Below are 18,196 nucleotides of genomic sequence, written 5' to 3' on the forward strand. Positions count from 1 at the left end.
GGGTGATGAATGTGAAGTGCCCGAGAGAATGCAGGCCAGTGTCAGAGGGTGCACTGGGGCTATTGACCCCACTGCAGCCTTCAAAGCACTTCAGGATGTGGCACCTGTTTCCTCTTTGACCTCATCGCCTGCGACTCTCCCCTTCGCTCGCTCTAATCCAGCCACACTGGCCTTCCCTTCCTCCCAGTGTGCCAAGCGCTCTCTACCTCCTGGCCTTTGCACCTGCTGCTTCCTGCACCCGGAATGCCCTCCTCATTCCTTCGCCTGGTTGGCTCTTTCTCAACCGCGTTGCAGCTTAGACATGACATTTTCACAGAGGTCTTCTCCGCCCAGCTGGGTAAAGTACTCCCTCCCCGCCTTCGCCGACTTCTCTATTTTCTCCTTCTCATTTCCCCACCTTTCCTTCATTCGCAAACATTTACTGAGCTCTTCCCACGTGCCCGATACCATTCTAGACACTGGAGAGACCATGCCATCCGACAAATAAATATGCCGTCTGACAGGCTCTCAGGAGCTTGCATTCCAGTTGCAGAAACAGATACAAAAAGCAACACGTAGACATGTATTTGTGATGGCGATATGAAGGCCTAGGGGGCTGCTGTGGGTAGGAACAAGGTGGGTGCACCAACTTTGGTTCATCACACTTGTCACTTGTCATCTCTCCCCCTGTGGATCTCAGCTCCGTGAGGGCAAGGAGCATGTCTGCTCAGTTCCCTATGGTCTCCCCAGCACCTGGAGTGGACCTGACGCAGCCAGTGTTCAGTAAACGCTTGGCAAATGAATGAATCGAGACTGGAGATGGCCCATTCGAGCATACTCAGTCCAGGAGGTGGTCACCCGCCAGGGGGTGGACGGCACTGTCCAGGGAGAATATGCGGAAGGGGAAGAGCAGGAGGCCTGGGAAGCGCAGGGAGAGGAGCCCCAGAGAGGAATCTGGAGGCTGCAAGCGGCCAGGGCAGATAACCCCTCACCTGTCTCTTCCCACACATGCTCTCTTTGGCTGCGAGCTCCTCCTTGAGCTGGAAGGGGCTCTGAGGGTCCACCTTTCCCATCCTCAAATGTGGACCCAGGAGTCCATGCCCCCTCCCTAGGGAACTGCAGGGTCCAAGGTAAAGGTTCTGGGGCTCAGAAAGGCCCCTGGGGCTTGGGGATTCAGATGGAGCCTGAGCCTCTCCTCACCTACAACCTGGCCCACCGCCCTCTGCCGGGCTTAGTTCAGGGTCACCTCCTTCAGGACGCCTTCTCTGACTCCCCGTTAGAAGCCTCCCTCTGGCTCCTCCAGCCCCAGCGCTTCCCTCAGCCACTGCCCCGTCCACACCAGTGAGACGGAAGCTGAGCCTTAGTGCCCAGACCCAAAGGGTGGGCGTACGCTGATGCTTCGGGAGGAGGGGGAACATCTGGAAACCAGACAAGAGGGAAGGGGTCGGGAGAATTGGGAAGGGAACAGACTAAGTGCTTATTTCAAAAATATAGAGGCCGTGGCGGGGGCGGGTGGCGTCGGAAAGGTTCTCCGGGCCCGGCTTGCGCTGTGCAGGCTCTGCCCGTCCGTGCAATCCCGCCCGGTGGCCTTCCTCTCGGGCAGGCGCCGCGGATACGCGGGCTGCAGCCGCAGGTCCGCTCCGGCCAGGGCGGCGCCTGGAACCGCTGCGGAAAGAACCGGCCCGAAGGGCGGGGCCGCGGCGCGGCTCCACTGCAGACACAGCACCAGCGCGACGTGGACCGTGGACCGTGTGTTTATGTAGAAAAAGTGCACAGAGCAGTGAGGGGGCGGGGAGGGGAGCGCCCGGCCTGGAGCCCCCTGCAGCGGGGCTCCCTGGGGTGGGAGCCAGTGAAGGGCTGGGAGGGATGCTGGTCCGTGCACGTCCCACGCCGGGGGCGCGTGGCTGTGGGATCGGCTGGGCCTTTCCTGAACTTGCCCTCGGAGGACGCGGAGTCAGGTACCTGGGGGCGTCTCTCTTGCGGGCGGTGCTCACAGGGTGGGGTGGGGGGAGCCCCAAGCTCCGAGAGCGCGGCCTTGGGGCGGGCACAGCACCGGTGGGGGGCGGGCGCGTTTGGGGAGGGGTCAGCCGAAGAGCTTGAGGAAGCAGGGCTGGCAGTAGGGCTTGCCGGCGCGCTCCTGGAAGGAGCCCTTGGTGAGCGCGCGCAGGCAGAAGGTGCAGGTGAAGTGGTCCGGGTGGAAGCGCCGGCCCAGGGCCGACACGCAGCGGCCGGTCACCGGGAGGCCACACGTGGCGCACAGCGAGCCGCGCCGCGCGTGGAAATGGTTCTCGCACAGCGGGCGGCCCTCGTGCTCGAAGAAGCTGCCCGCAGAGAAGGGCGCGAAGCACTCCTGGGGAAGGGGCAGGGGCAGGGGCAGGCAGAACCTCGCACCGGACGCCTCGCTCGAGGAACCGAACCACCCCGCTCGGCCCGGGACTCCGCAACCCCGCCGCCCCGCCGAGGGGAACCCCGCCTCGGAGTAGCCCGCCCAGGCCGTGTCCCCTTCCCGCTGCCCAGGCCCCGCCCCGCTGCCCAGGCCCCGCCCCGCTGCCCAAGCCCCGCCCCGCTGCCCGTGTCCCCACCCCGCTGCCCGTGTCCCCGCCCCGCTGCCCAGGCCCCGCCCCCAGCGCGCACCCTGCAGACGAAGCAGTCGGGGTGCCAGAGCGCGCTGAGCGCCGAGATGTAGTTGTCCAGGATGGGGCCCTGGCAGCCCTGGCAGCGCGGGGCGAACAGCTGCAGGAAGTCCCGGCGGCAGTAGGGGCGGCCCTCGCGCTCGTGGAAACCTGGGGGCGGGACGGAGCGGGCTGGAGGAAAGCGGTGCGGGCGCCCCAAGCCCTACGAGGCGTGAAACGGCGGGGCCCTTGGAAGGGCAGTCCGTCCGAGCGAGCAGGAGAGAGAGAGGGACAAGGTCTGGGGCGCGGCAGAGCGGAAGGGCATGGATGGGGTGGGGACCTGACGAGAGCAGGAAAAAACTCAAGGACTAAGGAGGACTTAGTGGCTGTCAAGGCCGCGAGGCGGGATGTGCAGCAGACCCATGGCTTCCAGGTGGGAGGCACGCTCACCCTCCTCTCCGAAGGGCTCCCCGCAGCTGACGCAGCAGAAATGCTCTGGGTGCCAGTGGGTGCCCAGGGCAGTAACCATCTTCTGTAGGAAATGAAAGTGGACACTGGTATGACCCTCCATCCCTTCTCCCCTCCCCCTCCCACCCTGAACCTCGGTGAGTGGGTTGAAGTATGAGTTAAGGCCAGGGAGACCTAAGGAGGAACTTGTGGTCAAAGAGAGAGGGGAAGAGGCCAAGGGGCAGGGCTAGGGAGTGGGGGTGTAGGGGGTGGGGGTAGGGGTGGGGCTGGAGGGAGGGGGCAGGAGTGGATGAAGTCCATCTCCCGGCCCCTTGGGTGAGAAGCGCCTAGCCTGTGGGTCAGGCAGGGCTCACATGTCGAATGGGTTGATTGCAGAGGCCGCATCGTGGGGAGAAGCGCTCGAAGTAGCACTCGGGGCAGAAGGGGGCTCCATCCTTTTCGAAAAAGCTGCTGCCTCCCAGGGCGGTGGAACAGCCACTACAAACGAAGTGCTCAGGGTGCCAAGCGCGCCCCAGCGCAGTCACCACCTGCGAGTCGGGGTCGAGGCCAGGGTCAGAGTGGCCCTTCGGCCACCATGTCCCCCGTGAGCCAAGGTTTACATTGCACTTTTCAAGTCACTCCGGCTGTAGGTGATGGAGATGCAGCCAGGTCCTCCAGCACAGGGCCTGGGGCCCACAATACTCTAGGAGCCCACGAAAATGTTGTAATTTCTTTTAAAATCAGAAGGGAAAAAACGAGCTACAAGAAAACTGTTTCATAGATAATATTAACATAGTCATCTTTATACTAACACAGTCATAAAATACAATTTTTACTATTTTTTAATGGAGGAAGAGACCTATGAAGGCAAACCTGGGTAAGGCCCACGAAAGTCATAATGCCTCCTGCTCTGCTCGGGTCGGGAATTCTGGGATGCAAGCAGGGCACTTTATCTGTCAGGAGGATCTACGTCAGTGGTTCTCAACCTTCTGGCCCTTTAAATACAGCTCCTCATGTTGTGACCCAACCATAAAATTATTTTCGTTGCTACTTCCTAACTGTAATGTTGCTACTGTTATGAATTGTCATGTCAATATCTGATCTGCAGGATGGTCTTAGGCGACCCCTGTGAAAGGGTCGTTCGACCGCCAAAGGGGTCGCGACCCACAGGTTGAGAACCGCTGACATAGGAGGCGACAGTAAGTGGTAGCTGGGTTGGAATTCTCACCCAGCTACTTTCTGTGTGAGTCTGAGCTTCAGTTTCCTCATTCATAAAATATGCGTAACAATAACACCCAGTTTCCGGAGTTATTGATTTAAAGGGGACAGCACAGAGGCTGGTGCTCAGTGAAGACGGGTCTGTGGGCCTCCACCTTGCAGAGCTGCACTTACTTGCCCAGCGATGGGTTTGTTGCAGGAGCCACAGAGGCCCTTGGCCTGGGTGGGAATGCCACGGCGGCTGAGGTCGGACTGCAGCAGCCCCAGCATGGTGTCTAGGCTGCCCTTGCTCGCAGGCCCCGGTGGGGATGGGGAGCCCTCGTTCACGGAGCTTGGCACCGGTGTCTGGGTTGGCCCTGGAGCTGGAAGCTACAACAGGGAGGATGTGAGTTGAGTCAGCAAGGCAACAGATGTGGGAAGGTCTAGAATGGGTTAGGCAGCCACAAAACCACATTGGCCCACCCTGCTGCCTGACTCACATGGTTCTGGACTCGGAAGTCGGAGAGTGAGGCCATCAGTCTGTCCAGCTCCAGGGTGGCCGAGGTGGCCGAAGGCTTTGGGAGAACAGGGGCTGGGCTGGGAGGTCTGTGAAGAACAACGTGGGTCAGCTCAGAGCCTCCCAGAGCAACGCTCCCTCCAGTAACTCAGGCATCCAAGACCAGTCGCCTCTCTCAGACCTGGCAACTGTGCCAAACTCACAGGCTGGGCCTTTTCTTGTCCTCAGGCTGGTCCTCCTTCTGCTCCCCGGCGGTCTCCTTGCTAGATGGGAACTGGGACATTATTTCATCTGCAGAGAGGAGAGAAGGGCAGTGGACACAGGGCCTGCTCTCCACACCCTCCCATGTAAGGCTTTGTGTCCTTTTAGCGGCTACTCTGGGAAATCCATGCCCCTTCATCTCTGCCCTGCCCTGCCCTGCCCTGCCCCAGCCCTCAAGGCCTGTTTCAGTAACCACGGTACCTGTGATGTTGAACTGAGTAGCATTAAGTTCCTGAAGCAACCGGTCCAGCTCACACAGTCCCGTGCCCAGGACACCGCTGGAAGAGGAGAATGGAGGAGCCGCAGGGGCCGCAGGCTTTGGGGACTGAGGCTTGCATACCGTGCTGGGGAACAGGGCGGGAGCGTGGGTTCAGGGTGGGGAATCGAAGACTCCTCGCCTGAGTCTCAGTTGGCGTCCCCACCCCCAGTTCTCAGGCCTCTTACCTGTACAGATGGTCCTTGTCCCCAGAGGCTCCAGAAGACTCCCCAGTCCCCATCTACAGAGAGGCGGACACATGCGTGGGGTGATCGACCAGTAGCTTGCCTCACTCAGGCCCAGACTCCCCCAGCCTTGGCCAGACTGGCCCTAGTGGTTGCCCTGGTCCACAGCATCTGATCTCACCTGCGGCTGGTGGCCATAGGGCAGGGGAGACGCGAGGGGCTCCGAGGGTCGCTCTTTTGGAGCCCCTGACCGTGGCATGTGTGAGGTGGTGGTCTCCAGGTCAGAGAGCAGGGCATCTGCAGGGAGGCCGTCAAGGTGAGAAGTTGAGAGGTCAAGGTTAGGGCCGAGACAGGGCCTTAAGATACCAAAGGATAAGGCTTCCCAGTGGGCAGTATTTGAGGACAGAAGCCAGTATTAAGAAGGGAACACAAGGCCAGACCAAGGCAGAGAAGTGGAAGGGTAGTAAGGAATATATTTGACCAGAATATCCCAACGGCTCATCCTGGGAGCCATGCACAAACCCAGCCGTCTGATTTTTTCCCCCTTAAAATCTTCCCTAATGCAGTCAAAATTGGCTCTTTACTGAAGCCAAAGTTGACTCCACCCCAAATTGCTCAATTGGCTACATGCCTGGCACCCAGCCTTCTGATTGGACGCTCTTTGCCACGCCCACTAATTCCTCCCCGGACCTAGCCCCGCCCACTCAGCGCTGGCTCACCTCCAGGCTCCACTGGGTCCCACCCTCTTCACCTCATTGGTGAGTCTGCAGGGACCTGCTTTCTGATTGGCTTATTCTCCACAGTACCAGTGCCCGCTACCCCTACTGAACAGCACCCCCTATTGCAGGGTGCTGGAACCCCTTCTGTCTCACAGTCGGAGGGCACAGCCTTCCAGCCCCAGTTCCGACAGACAGGGAGTACAAAATGCCTCCTCCTTCCACCCGGACACCACTACCACCCCACCCCACCCCCATCCCCTTTCCCTTCCAGAGCCCAGCAGTCCCTGCCCCCTCAGTCTTCACCTAGAGCACCACGGCGGGACCCTGACCCTCTCCTGGGCACCTACCAAACTTAGGGACCCTTAACTCTTTCCTCCGCCAAACCCCGGGCCAGGCCCCTTTCTTTTCCAGAACTTGATGTCAAAGCCTCCCTTTCCTGTCTACTTTCCCAGTCCCGGACCCAAGACCCCTCCAACCCCTCCCATCCCAGAGCCCCTGAGCCCCGGCGCGGCGCCCGCGGGCAGGCACGCACCTCCCGGCTCGTCCGCAGCTGGGGATGGAGGGGCAGGGAGAGGAGGGAGGGAGGGAGCGGCGGCCCGGGAAAGGCAGGAAGGGAGCGGCAGGAAGGGGGACGTGGAGTCGGAAAGGAGGCGCGGGTTGAGAGCAGAAGCGAGAAGACAGGAGGCAGGATGAGGAGATGCCGGGAGGGCCGGGGGGGGGGGGGGTCCAGGATGGGGAAGCGGGTCCAGAGGTCGATGCAGGGCTGGGCACAAGGGGACCCGGACCCCACTCACCCAGGTCCTCCATGGTGGGGCACAGGCGGACCACGCTGGGCTTGCAGGGCGGGGGCCGTGTCCGGTGGGGGCGGAGGGCGGTGGGGGGGGTGGGGAGGACGTCCGGGAGCTGGAGGCCCAGCCGTGACCATGTAAGGAAGCCGGGATCCGTTGGGATGGGGCTGGAGGGAAAGGTGGGGGGCAATGAAGGGGAGAATCCTGGGTGGGGGCGTGTAAGGGAGGGAGGGCTGCGGTCCACGCAGGCCCAGCCCGCCTGCCTGCTTGCGGGGAGGCAGCCACACCCCAGCCTTGGCCTCAGCTGCAGGGAGCCCCAGGCGGCCACAGCCAGAGTCTGGGAAGTGGCTCTTGCAGACCATGCCCGGATCGTCCGCCCAGCGCGACTCTCAGACACAAACCGAGGCCCCCAGGCAGACACCTCTCAAAGTTAGCACCCCGAGTCTCAGAGCCCCCTGCCACCCAGGCCTTTCCTGAGAGACTTGCTCCAGGCAGAATTTTGGGACTGGAGCAGAAATGATGTTCTTAAAGCTCAGGCAGATCCCAGGTTCAGAGACTTTCCCTTAGAGACCCAGACAAACAATGACATAAACAGAGACCCCAAAAGGCACAACACTAAACACAAAGAAATCTCTCAGACACAGAGACAGACACGATGAACCCTCCTCAGACGGTAAAGCAGGACCTTTCCTCCAAGACTTGAAAACAGACATACAGTTGAACTGAAACCCAGGCCCATGCAGACCGAGAAAACACTCCCAGGCAGCCGGACCCCAGCCCGCCTTCAAGACAAAGCCCTTCCTCAACAGGGCGGCGGCCCAGACCTGTCCCAAAAGAAGTCCTTCCCAAGATACCGATGAACACAGTGAAGGAAGCAAGATGCAAACTCCAGCCAGCCACAAAGGAACAAGAAGACTTCCCTGGACTGAGACCCTGAGAAATCAAGATTGAAGCGAGCCCAGCCAGCATGGCTCAATGGTTGAGCATTGACTTGTGAACCAGGAGATCACAGTTCAATTTTGGTCAGGGCATATGCCTGGGTTGTGGGCTCGATCTCCAGTAGGGGGCATTCAGGAGGCAGCTGACCAATGATTCTCTCTCATCATTGATGTTTCTCTCCCTCTCTCTCTCTCCCTTCCTCTCTAAAATCAATAAAAATAAAATTTTGGAAAGATTGAAATGAGACACTCTATAGTTGGTATAGACAGACACAATGGTGCTGCAGCCACAGGACTGTGGGTCTCAATCCAGACCTGAGCACTTCAGTCTTCAAGGCCTTTAGCGGGCCACATGAGCTGCTGTGCCCACCACCATGCCACGAAAGAATGGATTTCCTCTCATTGCATTTATAAGATATATTGATAGCATCATTGCAAATTATTCCATACAAAATGGTTGTTTTGTTGGGTGGAGAGAGTATTTAATATTTCACATAGGCTTTGATTTAATTGTGTAGTTTTAATTATTATTTTTAAAAAATTTTATTTTTATTGATTTCAGAGAAGAAGGGAGAGGGCGAGAGAAACATCAATGATGATAATCATGGATTGGCTGCCCCCTGCACATCCCCTACTGGGGATCGAGCCCACAACCTGGGCGTATGGCCTGACTGGGAATCGAACCATGATATCCTGGTCCATAGGTCGCTGCTCAACCATTGAACCACACCAGCTGGCCTATTATTTATTTACTAGGGGCCTGGTGCATGAAGATTCGTGCATTGGGGGTGGGTCCCTCAGCCCGACCTGCACCCTCTCCAATCTAGGAGACTTCACGGGAACCCTCTCCAACCCTGGAGTTTCTGTCTTTGCAATCATATGAGCAAATTGTCTGAGATCCCAACCCAGCTTGGTTTGTTGCTCACAGAATAATAGAGGCATTTTTTTTCCCTTGCTTCGTTGGTGGAGATTTCCTGGAAGTTTTAGGATATCTTCCCTAGACACTCTGATTTTACTTATGTCTCTCACCTTTGCTTTCCCTCCATCCCCCACCACAACAGTAACTTGCTCCAGGCTCTTTGCTTTCGATCTGTCTGCCACCAGAACTACAATTCCCAGCATTCCTGGTGCTCCCCGCACTCTAGGTTTTCCCTTCCTGCTGTCTCCATCCCACTGCCTCCCACATTGCCATGTTCCCCCAAGCTGCCATCTCTCCTGCTCTGCTCTCCACTGGGTGCCTGTGTATGCAAATGAGCCCACCATCTTTGCTGGGTTAATTTGCATATTCACTCCTGATTGGCTGGTGAGCATAGCAAAGGGATGGTTAATTTACATGTTCCTCTTTTATTATACAGGAGTGAGTGAGTTAGTTAATCCTCACCTGAAGATATTTTTTCCATTGATTTATTTAGAGAGAGTGGAAGAGAGAGAGGGAAGGAAGGGAAGAGAGAGAAACATTGATGTGAGAGAGACACATTGATTTGCTGCCTCCTTGCATGTGCTCCAACCAGGGCCAGGTATCAAACCTGCTACCCTTCAATGTGTGGGCCAATGCTCTAACCACTGATCACACCAGACAGGGCTGTCATTTTTATTTAAAATGTTAACTTCTTACAGTGCACACCTTTTTGGATGTGGAATGGAGGTATACAATGCTGTTGTAGATGGAGTAAATGCTTAAAACAAGACTAACAAGGGTACAATAGGGTACAATCCTTGTTTTAAACTGTAATTCAGAAAAAATATAATAAGAATCATGGTGCCATAGATAGTTCTCGATGGTGCAGTTGAATATCCAACTCCAAAGTTTTAATCCCAACCCCAGAAGGCTGGGCTCTTCTTCATCTCACAGGCCCCTCGGTCTCAGCTTCTCACTCCTGAGTCTGCAGCCCATCGTCCTGGGGCCCAGTTCCATCCTCTCGTCGGTCCTCAGTGGTTACTCCTGCTTAGCCTCCTCCCCGTGCCACTCCGAGGGACGCCTTCTTCTTGCCAATTCGTTCCTGGGTCCCCTCCAAGGGGATATCAAGAGTCTAGGCTGGGACCCCTGTTCCCCACTTCAACTCCCATCACCACAGCCAGAAAAGCGTCAGTCAGGGGACCTGCTTCTTCGCCTGCTGCCTCCACCAGCTCCACTAAGGCCAGAGCCCGCTTCCGTGTGCACTGCTCTGGCCCCAGGACCCAGCGTGCACAGTGGACAGCCATCCGGGGCCGGCCCAGGCGGAGTACCTCACCCATTGACTCTAGGCTACCTTGGGATCCCAGGTGGATACGGCCCAGAGCCTCTTCCAGTTCCTCCTCCAGCCCCGGCAGCAGGAAACGGCCAGCAGCCTCCAGTGCCTCCTCAGCCTCTGAGCCCAGCAGGGGCTGGCCTGGCGGGGGAATGGGCCCCAGGGCTGCCCCACAGCCCCGGCAGCCATGCAGGTGGTGCATGACCGGCCAGGCTGCGCTGGGTGATAGGTCTCGAAGAGGTACCAGGTCCATCTGGGCTTCAGCAAAGCTGCCAGCTAGCAGGGCCCGGAAGAAAGGGGAGGCAGCAGATGAGGCAGCTCGCTGGGCGGGGAGCCGGAGGCCTGAGTCCAGGAGGAAGTGCAGATCCGGGGCTGGGATGGGAGCCGGGCCCAGCAGAGGTTCATAGTGGCAAGGGGAGGGCGGGTCTAGGTCCAAGGGGGTTGCAGGTGGCGGGGCTGGGCTCACAGTGGGAGACACCAGGCTGTGGAGGCAGGAAAGGGAGTCTGCAGCGAAGAAGAGGAAGAGCGGGTGCGGGGCTGGCCGCGTCAGCGCCGAGAGGAGGAGTCGGAGGCCGCCCTGGTCCAGAAGGAGCCGGCGCCACAGAGAGGGCTTCCTATGGGGAGAAAGAGAATCTTTCAGAAGGGGGAAAGGTGCGACTGGGCAAGAGCAACCTTGCTCCCCTGGCCCCTGCAAGGCACTCCCATCCTCCTCACCGACAAATGAAGGGCAAGGTCAGCGCGCAGGCCACGCGGTCCTCAGGACTCCCGGAGAGCAGCAGGTGGGTGAGGGCCCCCACTCCGAAGGGCGACTCCGCCTGCACCGTCAGGTTCTGCAGAAGCATTTCACCTGCAGCGATGGGCAGAGTGGGTCAGGGTGGGGCGGGAAGGGTAACACAGGCTTCCAGGCCCCAGAAAGGAAGGTGGGTAACACCTCAGGGCAAGAAACCAGGGCACGGGAAAGGAGGCTGCCGCAGGCCCCGGAGGGATGGGGCCCAGAGACTAGGAAGTGGAAGTGAGGGTAGGAACAGGAAGTGGGAGGGCAGGGAGTAAGCCGGGGCCCTCAGGGCTGAGACTGGACCAGGAGACAGGGCAGCCCCTGGTAGTGCTGGATATGGGGGTTGGGCCTGAAAGGACATGACGCCTGAGCCTGGGCTCACAAGTCAGTGACACTGCCGAACTGAGAGTAGTTTAGGGAAGGAAATGCCAACAGGTACAGTTCTAAATTGTGGGGCCCCAAAGCCTGGGCCAGGTACGGAGCAGGACTCTGCAGGCTGGGATGGTGGAGCAGGATGGGGCGGATGGTGGGCTGAGGGCAGTGAGGGACCGAGGGGTGGTAAGGCGAGGTTCGGGGCTCACTGAAGGGTAAGTGGAAGACAGAGCGGAAAGGGGCAGGGACATACCTAGCTCCCGGTGCTGGCTGCGCAGACTCGGGGGCCGGGCACGCAGCGTGGGCCAGTCGTCCGGGGCGACACCCAGCACCAGCCAGGCTCGCAGCAGCGCAGCACCATAGCTGCACACGAAGGCCTCGAGGCAGGCAGGGTTGCAGGTGAGGCGCGCCAGGATGCGCAGTGCGCGTGGGCTCGGGGGGCCCGGCGCCCTCGTCACGTAGGCCAGCAGGCCGCACAGGGCCGGGCCCGTCACCAGCGCCCCGCTTGGGTCTGGCGCCTGGGAGAAGCGTGAAAGCAGCAGCAGCGCTGGCCCCTCGCGGCCCCAAGACTCCTCGGTGGCAGGGCTGCGGCCTCGAGGCGTCCGCACCAAGGCTGGGCCCCGGGCGGGACTGGCTGCCTGGGCCTGCTCAGGGGGCGCAGGCGATGGAGGAGGCCGTGGACAGCGCTCTGGAGACCGGTCCGGAGAGATGTCTTCCGGGCCTGCGGCGTAGCCCTCGGATATCAGCCACGACCTGCGGAGGAGAGAAGGAGGAGGCTGAACTCAGAGCCAAGGCGAGGGAGCAGGTCCAAAAGGAGGTGACAGAAGCCCGGAAGAGGAGGTGGCCAGAGAGGAGATAGGGGAGGAAGAGAGGGAAAACCCCAAATCATTCAGCAATCACTGCTGCCTGTCTGTGCCAAGCCCCATTTTAGGTGTGGAGTTTGAGAAGCGACGCATACAGATGAAAGGAATAGAAAAGAGCCGAGGGAGGGAAAAGTTGACACTGGAAACCGGTGGTGATGGTAGCCCCCACTGAGAAGGTGAGACCTGATCAAGGAGTCCAGGAGGAAGAGTGCTCGAGGCCGACAGAACCGCAGCCAAAGAGGCCCCGAGAGTCCTGCCGGCCACGTGGAGGAACCAGCCAGGAGGCCAGTGTGCAAGAGCGGAGCGGACACAGGGGGAGCCACAGGAGACGAAGTCAGAGAGTTCACAAGACAGCTGACAGCGGCACAGTATGTTCACTTATTCTTCACAGCTGCATGGGGAAGGCATGCCCGCTATCCTCCATTTTGCAAAGAAGTTAACTTTCCCGTGATAACCGGTGGCACCAAAATAAGAATGTGGGCTCCAGAGCACACCATCACAGCCAGAGCACCTTCCACCTTCCAGGGGACCTCTCTGGGCCCCAGAGTTCAGAGGTCCTGGGGTGGAGCCAAGGTCAAGGGGGGACGCAGGGGCGAGAAGGTGCACTTAATGGGCACTAGAAAGTGGTCATCGCTGGGGAAAACAAGGGATCAGGAGTGAATAAAAGTCTTACTGAGACAGAGGGGTGAGGGTGGTGGAGAGAGCCAGAGCAGACACAAACCCCATCCCAACGCCCAGGGAGGGGCTCACCTGAGGCTTCGGAAGCTTCCGGCTTCTGCCCGCTCAGGGGTCCGCTCCTCAGGAAAGTCCCAGGAAGCGGCTTCTTTTCCCTCTTCTTCCTCGTCACCAAGCTCGCCACACAGCTGCCCGGCCAAGAGCGGGACAAGCCCCAGAGCCTGCAGCCGGCCCAGGGCCCCTGTATCATAGAGGAAGCCCACAAGGGCAGCCACGACACGAGGGTGCCAGGCGCTGGCATGAGGATCCCGCAGGAGTTCCATCAGCAGCTCCAAACCACCAGCATCCCGCAGCCGGGCTCGGTTGATGGCCTCCCGGCAGAGTAGGCACACAGCCCGCACCAGGGGCTGCTGGGAGGCTGGGCCAGCCCCACCGGGACCTCGGCGCTGCTGGAGCTCACCCAGCAGCACCTCCACGCCACCAGCGTTGCCCAGGGCAGGCCGTACCAGGCCCTGGGCACACAGGTTGGCAAGGATCAGGATAGCTGACTCGCGGACTGTCCTTTTGGGATGGGAGGCTAGACTGACCAGTGGGCCTAGTCCTCCACCCAGACTTAGCTGCTCAGCACAGGCACGGGAGCAGCCTCGACTCAGCTCCAGGAGGGCACGGACGAGGGCCAAGGTCAGCGCAGGGTCTGGGGGAGCAGCCAGAAGCTCAGCCAGTGGGCGCACTGCTCCCTGCTGTGCCAGGACCAGGCGGTGCTGGGGGGAGTCCGCCAGGTTGCGGAGGGCGCGAATCACGCTCTGCAAGCAATGTGAGTCCTGGTAGGCCGTCAGGCTCTCAATGAGTAGGGGAACAGCACCTGGAGAGGGAAGGGGAGGACACAGAGTGAGCAAAGACAGAAATCCAAGCCCCTGTCCCACCCCAACCTAACGCCACCCTCACAGCCTTCTCACCAGCAGAATGAATGTCCGCACAGCTCTCAGCTTCCATGGCTAAGTTGCCCAGAGCACGGGCTGCTCGGTTCTGGATGCTGTCTGTCTTCACACACTGAAGAATAGTCACTGCAAGAGAATTTGGCCTCTTGAGGGTTCTATCCCTTCTTGTCTCTCTCATTAACTGCCTCAAGAATGTGATCTGAGAGGGTGAGTAAAGGCCTCCAGGAGAAACTAACATGGGGTTTAGAAGGTTAAATAGGTAGGGATTTAGTAGAAGGATGATGGATGGGGCTGTAACAGGGTATTTCAGGTTTGGAACCAGCCTTTGCAAGGGTCCAGAGGGGAGACCCAGTGTCTGCCATGACCTCATGAAGGGCTTGAATGCCAGGCCAAAGAATCAGGGTTTGAATTTGAGGGCACTGGGAGCCACATCAGGCTTTAAGAACCGGAATGGCGTGACAGAATCTGGCAGCCAGGAGAGAGAATGGATCATAGGAGGGAGGGGGGGAGAATAAGGCAGGGGAGCATCAAGGAAGTTGGTGCAATAGTCCAGGTGAGAAAGGACAGCGGCTTAAACCAAATCAGTTACCAGCGCAGCCCAGGACATGGGCACAGGGCTCTGGGCACACGATGGAAGAGGGAGAAAAGTGGATGGATTCAGCAGATATTTAAAAGGCAGAATAGTGACCGAATGATGGGGGTTATACACTAATAATAACATATTTAATTTATTGAAGACTAATTAATGTGCCAGACCTCCTGTCAAACATATTTTGGTCCAGATGCATTTTATGCACATTTAAAATATATTGATGTTTCATTACCCCCAAATTTTAAGATTTTGTCGAAATTGGCATAATATTGCCTGGCTGGTGTTAATCAATGGTTGTTCAATTTCCTGTCATGGCACATGGGTTGCGGGCTCAAGCCCCAGTAGGGGGCATGTAGGAGGCAACTGATCGATGATTCTCTCTCATCATTGATGTTTCTATCTCTCTTGAAATCAATAAAACACTTTTTTAACCCGGAAAATTTCATACAGGCTATTAAGTAAACTGTAGTCACAACGTTGCCGCTAGGGGCGCCAACTTAGCTGGGAAACAGAAAAGCTTGCTGTCTTGTTAGGATTTGTTAACTGCTTGTTTTTAGCTCGAAGCACCCAGTTCATGTTTAGAGTATCTGTGTTCTATATCTGTGCTTCATTTTCTCCCACCTCCAGTTATGCGAGGTAGCTATTATCATCCCATTATGCAACAAGGAATCCTAGCCTCTAGGGGTCTGGCTGACTGCAGAGCCCACTTTCCTGACCACTGCATCTTCTGAGCTCTAGCTCATCAAATGACAGCCCTGCACAGGGCCGGACGTGCAGGAGACACTATCTGCCATGAATCTCATAAATGCAGGGTAAACATCATCTCAAAGTCACCAAATAATCCCTTTAGCCTCCCCAGCCCAGATGCGAGGGAGACATGGCTGTAATTATTGATCTGAGAGGCGAGTATAATCTAAAATCTAACGAGGCGTGAAAGCTTGAGCAGTGTGGGCACCGCGCTGTCATGACGCACGCTCTTCCAGGATGCAACACAAAGAACTCAAGACGCCGCCAAAGCGCCGACAAGGAGGGGGAGTGCCTGGAAGCCTTCTGGGACGTGGGGGCGGAGCACTTACCCAAAGACAGAATGCCTCCGAGTCTGCGCACTTCAGTCCGGCACGCCCCTTCCGTACAGCAGTCAGCTAGGATGCTCAGCGCCAAGTCCAGGGTCTTGCGCAGGCGCGCAGGCGGCGAGGGCGTCGACAAGGACGCTGAGGAGGGGGCGGGGCCAGCCGAAGGGGCGGGGCCATCCGTAGCCGCCGACTCGATCGACGAAGGGGAGGAGCCGGGGCCAGCCAGGGACGGGGCGGGACCCGCTGCCGACGCTCGCCGTAGCAGCGCCAGAAGGGGGAGGAGCCCGCCGCGTGCCCGGAAGCGCTCGATTCCCCCCGCTGCCTTGACGTGGCGCGTGCGGAGAGCTAAGAGCGCACGGCCCAGGGGTGTCTCGTTGGTAGCTGTGTCCTTTGTCCCACCTAGACCCTCCCCGGCCGCCGCTGTGAGCTGCGCGAGGCAGAAAGAGAGCGAGTCCGTAGGGGTTGGTTTCGCAGCCGCCATCTTGGCTCGGGCCTAAGGCTCCGCCCCCGTCCAGCCTCTGATCTGAGGGAGCGGAACTGGAAGAGAGGGACGTAGCCAAGCACCGCCTCTCTGACGCTTTTTAAATAGCGCCACCGCAGTTATTAAGCAAGTCGGAAGTTGTAGTTCTCGGTCCCGGTACTCTGACTCTTGCATAGTCGCAGAAAGCACTTCCAGGGCAGGAGTTACCTAATGGTTGCGCGAGGCCAAGCGACGCGTCGGGTGCATGCTGGGATATGTAGTCCACGCCAGGCTTACACGCCCGGTCTTGCTGGTGCGTCTGGAGTTCCCAGGCAGGCGACCATGGAGTCTCAGTATCGTGCTGCACCAGGTGATGTGGCTAGGCCGCCCCCAGGGTGTCCTCCGCAGCGACCACCTTTTCCTTCGGGCTCGTTTCGCCGCCCCCAACGGAGCGGGTACCGAAGTCAGCTCTGAGGTATTGAGAATCCCGAGCCAGGACCAAAGTGTCTAATACTTGACAGCGGCCGCAGATGGGGAGCTCCTGATCCGTCAGTTGAATGAGAGGATTAACCTGAGGATTAACCTATAGAAACCACTCGCTGCCACTTCCCAGAGCATCACGGGCTAGTAGATATTTGCATTTTCGTCCACACTAGCCTCTGGATTTGGGGAGAAAGAAGCCCTGCCAAAAACAAATGTCCCGCAATCTCCAAAGCCTTTCAGAGTCAGGAGTGTGGACTGAGCCAAGCCTACGTCCCTGACCTCATTCACCAAAGCAGCAAATTGGGCGGCAAACCCTACTGCTGTCTGGAGTGTGGCAAGAACTTCCAACCAGGCTTCACATCTGGTTAAGCATTACTGCGGACGGAGCTATTAAATACAGGAGAAACCACTACGTCATCCCGAGGACATGGGGGGAGAGGAGGGGAGGAGTCATAACCTCCAGAAAGTGTAACATAAAGAATGCAGTGTTTTTCACCCGAACTTCAGAGAGTGCCAAAACGAAAGCAATGATTTTCACCCTAACTTCAGAAAGTGCCAAAACGAATGCAATGATTTTCACCCTAACTTCAGAGACGGCCAAAACGAATGCAATGTTTTTCACCCTAACTGCACAGACTGTCAAAAGGAAAACAATGTTTTGGGGTTTTTTTTGCAGAATTTTATTAGTATGGAATAACAAGTATATAAAACAGAATTTAATAAAACATTTTATAAAGCAAAGGCACAAAGTCATCAGAAGAGTTCTACTGCAATAACACAGCTCAGGGACACAGTGTGGCCTCAGGGCCACAGGCACTGCTGACAAACTCCGGACTTCACAGGGGGCCCTGGCCCAGGTTCCCCAAAGCAGACAGGGGCACCGCTGGTAGAGCTTCATTATGTAGCTTCCTATTTCCACTAGACTTGAAGGCCACTATTGAATCTAAGTTTCCAATACAGTGGATTAACCCTTACAAAAAGAAATCTACTTCCTTCGCCCATTCTATAAGTACCAAGTACAGTTTCGCCTAAAACTTCCATTTGCCATCTCACACGTCCCCCAGTGAAAAGTGCAGTAACTGGGATCCTGTGTCAGCAAGCCTTCTTGGACTTGCCACCATCTGAACACACAGCAGCAGGGGGGCTCTGGTCCACCAGAAACAGCTGCACCCGGCGGTGTCCCCTTCCCAGCTCCATAGTCTCCGCCAGGAGGCCTCCAGGCCAAGGAACAAGTCTTGGCTGACAAGGGGCGTCTCACTAGCCATCACTCTCTTCAGAGGAAGAGGAGAGCTGAAGGTCCTCTTGGAGGACAGCCCAGGGGCCCTGTGACGGAGTCCCTCTGACTTGTCTGAGGTGAGGAGGGCTCTGAACAGCAGACCTGGGCTTCTCAGCAGGAGGGCTGGAGGGAGCTGTCACCAGCCTGCAGCTCCACTGGCCTCCATGGAATCTCTTAAATGCCATTCTGATGGGCTGGTATGGAATCCGGGGACTTGGTGGGACCTGGCAGGGCTGCAGGGTCTTGGCCAGAGGGCCGACGACCTGCGGAGGCTGGAGGTCTGCTGTGTGCTTGCTCTTCTGGGGGCACAGGCAGGGCCTGATTCTGCTTTTCTTTTTGGCCTTCTGGCAGAGCTGGATGGATGTCTGGGCAGCTCTCTTGCCTGGTGCCTTGGTGCTGAGATTGGAGTCCTGGCACCCACTCTGTGCAGCAGGATGTGGCATGCTGCGCGAGTTTCCATCAGGGAACCTGGCTTGTTCCTGAGACATCAGGGTGTGGCCCAGGCCATGGGTGCTGGAGCCAGAATGGGGCTTGTGCATCTGCTGGACAAAGCGTGCGCATG

At 58.0% G+C, this 18,196-nt stretch overlaps 2 protein-coding genes across 3 annotated transcripts; both read right to left on the reverse strand.

Annotated features, from left to right (window-relative positions):
• Positions 1-1,717: 1,717 nt before the first annotated feature.
• TGFB1I1 (transforming growth factor beta 1 induced transcript 1) lies at positions 1,718-7,117 on the reverse strand. Of its 2 annotated transcripts, none has more exons than XM_059692149.1 (11): positions 6,968-7,117; positions 5,636-5,751; positions 5,458-5,510; positions 5,215-5,357; positions 4,956-5,043; positions 4,736-4,841; positions 4,431-4,625; positions 3,413-3,586; positions 3,042-3,123; positions 2,614-2,762; positions 1,718-2,329 (listed from the first exon to the last, which is right to left on the reverse strand). In XM_059692149.1, exons 1-11 carry the CDS (start codon positions 6,978-6,980, stop codon positions 2,063-2,065), a joined length of 1,386 nt encoding a protein of 461 aa, XP_059548132.1. In that variant the 5' UTR covers positions 6,981-7,117; the 3' UTR covers positions 1,718-2,062. The 2 variants fall into 2 exon arrangements, with proteins under 2 accessions (XP_059548132.1, XP_059548133.1); XM_059692150.1 differs by lacking the exon at positions 6,968-7,117 and adding an exon at positions 6,706-6,811.
• A 2,359-nt stretch (positions 7,118-9,476) lies between these two features.
• ARMC5 (armadillo repeat containing 5) lies at positions 9,477-16,700 on the reverse strand. Its single transcript, XM_059692152.1, has 6 exons — positions 15,419-16,700; positions 13,769-13,876; positions 12,888-13,674; positions 11,528-12,027; positions 10,842-10,974; positions 9,477-10,741 (listed from the first exon to the last, which is right to left on the reverse strand). Exons 1-6 carry the CDS (start codon positions 15,894-15,896, stop codon positions 9,922-9,924), a joined length of 2,826 nt encoding a protein of 941 aa, XP_059548135.1. The 5' UTR covers positions 15,897-16,700; the 3' UTR covers positions 9,477-9,921.
• Between the last annotated feature and the right edge of the window lie 1,496 nt (positions 16,701-18,196).

This window comes from Myotis daubentonii, chromosome 4 (assembly GCF_963259705.1).
Source record: "Myotis daubentonii chromosome 4, mMyoDau2.1, whole genome shotgun sequence".
Taxonomy (NCBI): domain Eukaryota; kingdom Metazoa; phylum Chordata; class Mammalia; order Chiroptera; family Vespertilionidae; genus Myotis; species Myotis daubentonii.

Coding starts and splice junctions, on each gene's coding strand:
- TGFB1I1 (XM_059692149.1), bottom strand. Junction 4,842..4,955: donor GACAAGAAAAGGCCCAGCCT/GTGAGTTTGGCA, acceptor TGTTCTTCACAG/ACCTCCCAGCCCAGCCCCTG. Junction 2,330..2,613: donor CCGACTGCTTCGTCTGCAGG/GTGCGCGCTGGG, acceptor CCCCTTCCCCAG/GAGTGCTTCGCGCCCTTCTC.
- ARMC5 (XM_059692152.1), bottom strand. CDS start 15,896: ATGGCGGCTGCGAAACCAACCCCTACGGACTCGCTCTCTTTCTGCCTC. Junction 13,675..13,768: donor TGCGGACATTCATTCTGCTG/GTGAGAAGGCTG, acceptor TTCCCTCTCCAG/GTGCTGTTCCCCTACTCATT. Junction 12,028..12,887: donor GGAAGCTTCCGAAGCCTCAG/GTGAGCCCCTCC, acceptor TCTCCTCCGCAG/GTCGTGGCTGATATCCGAGG.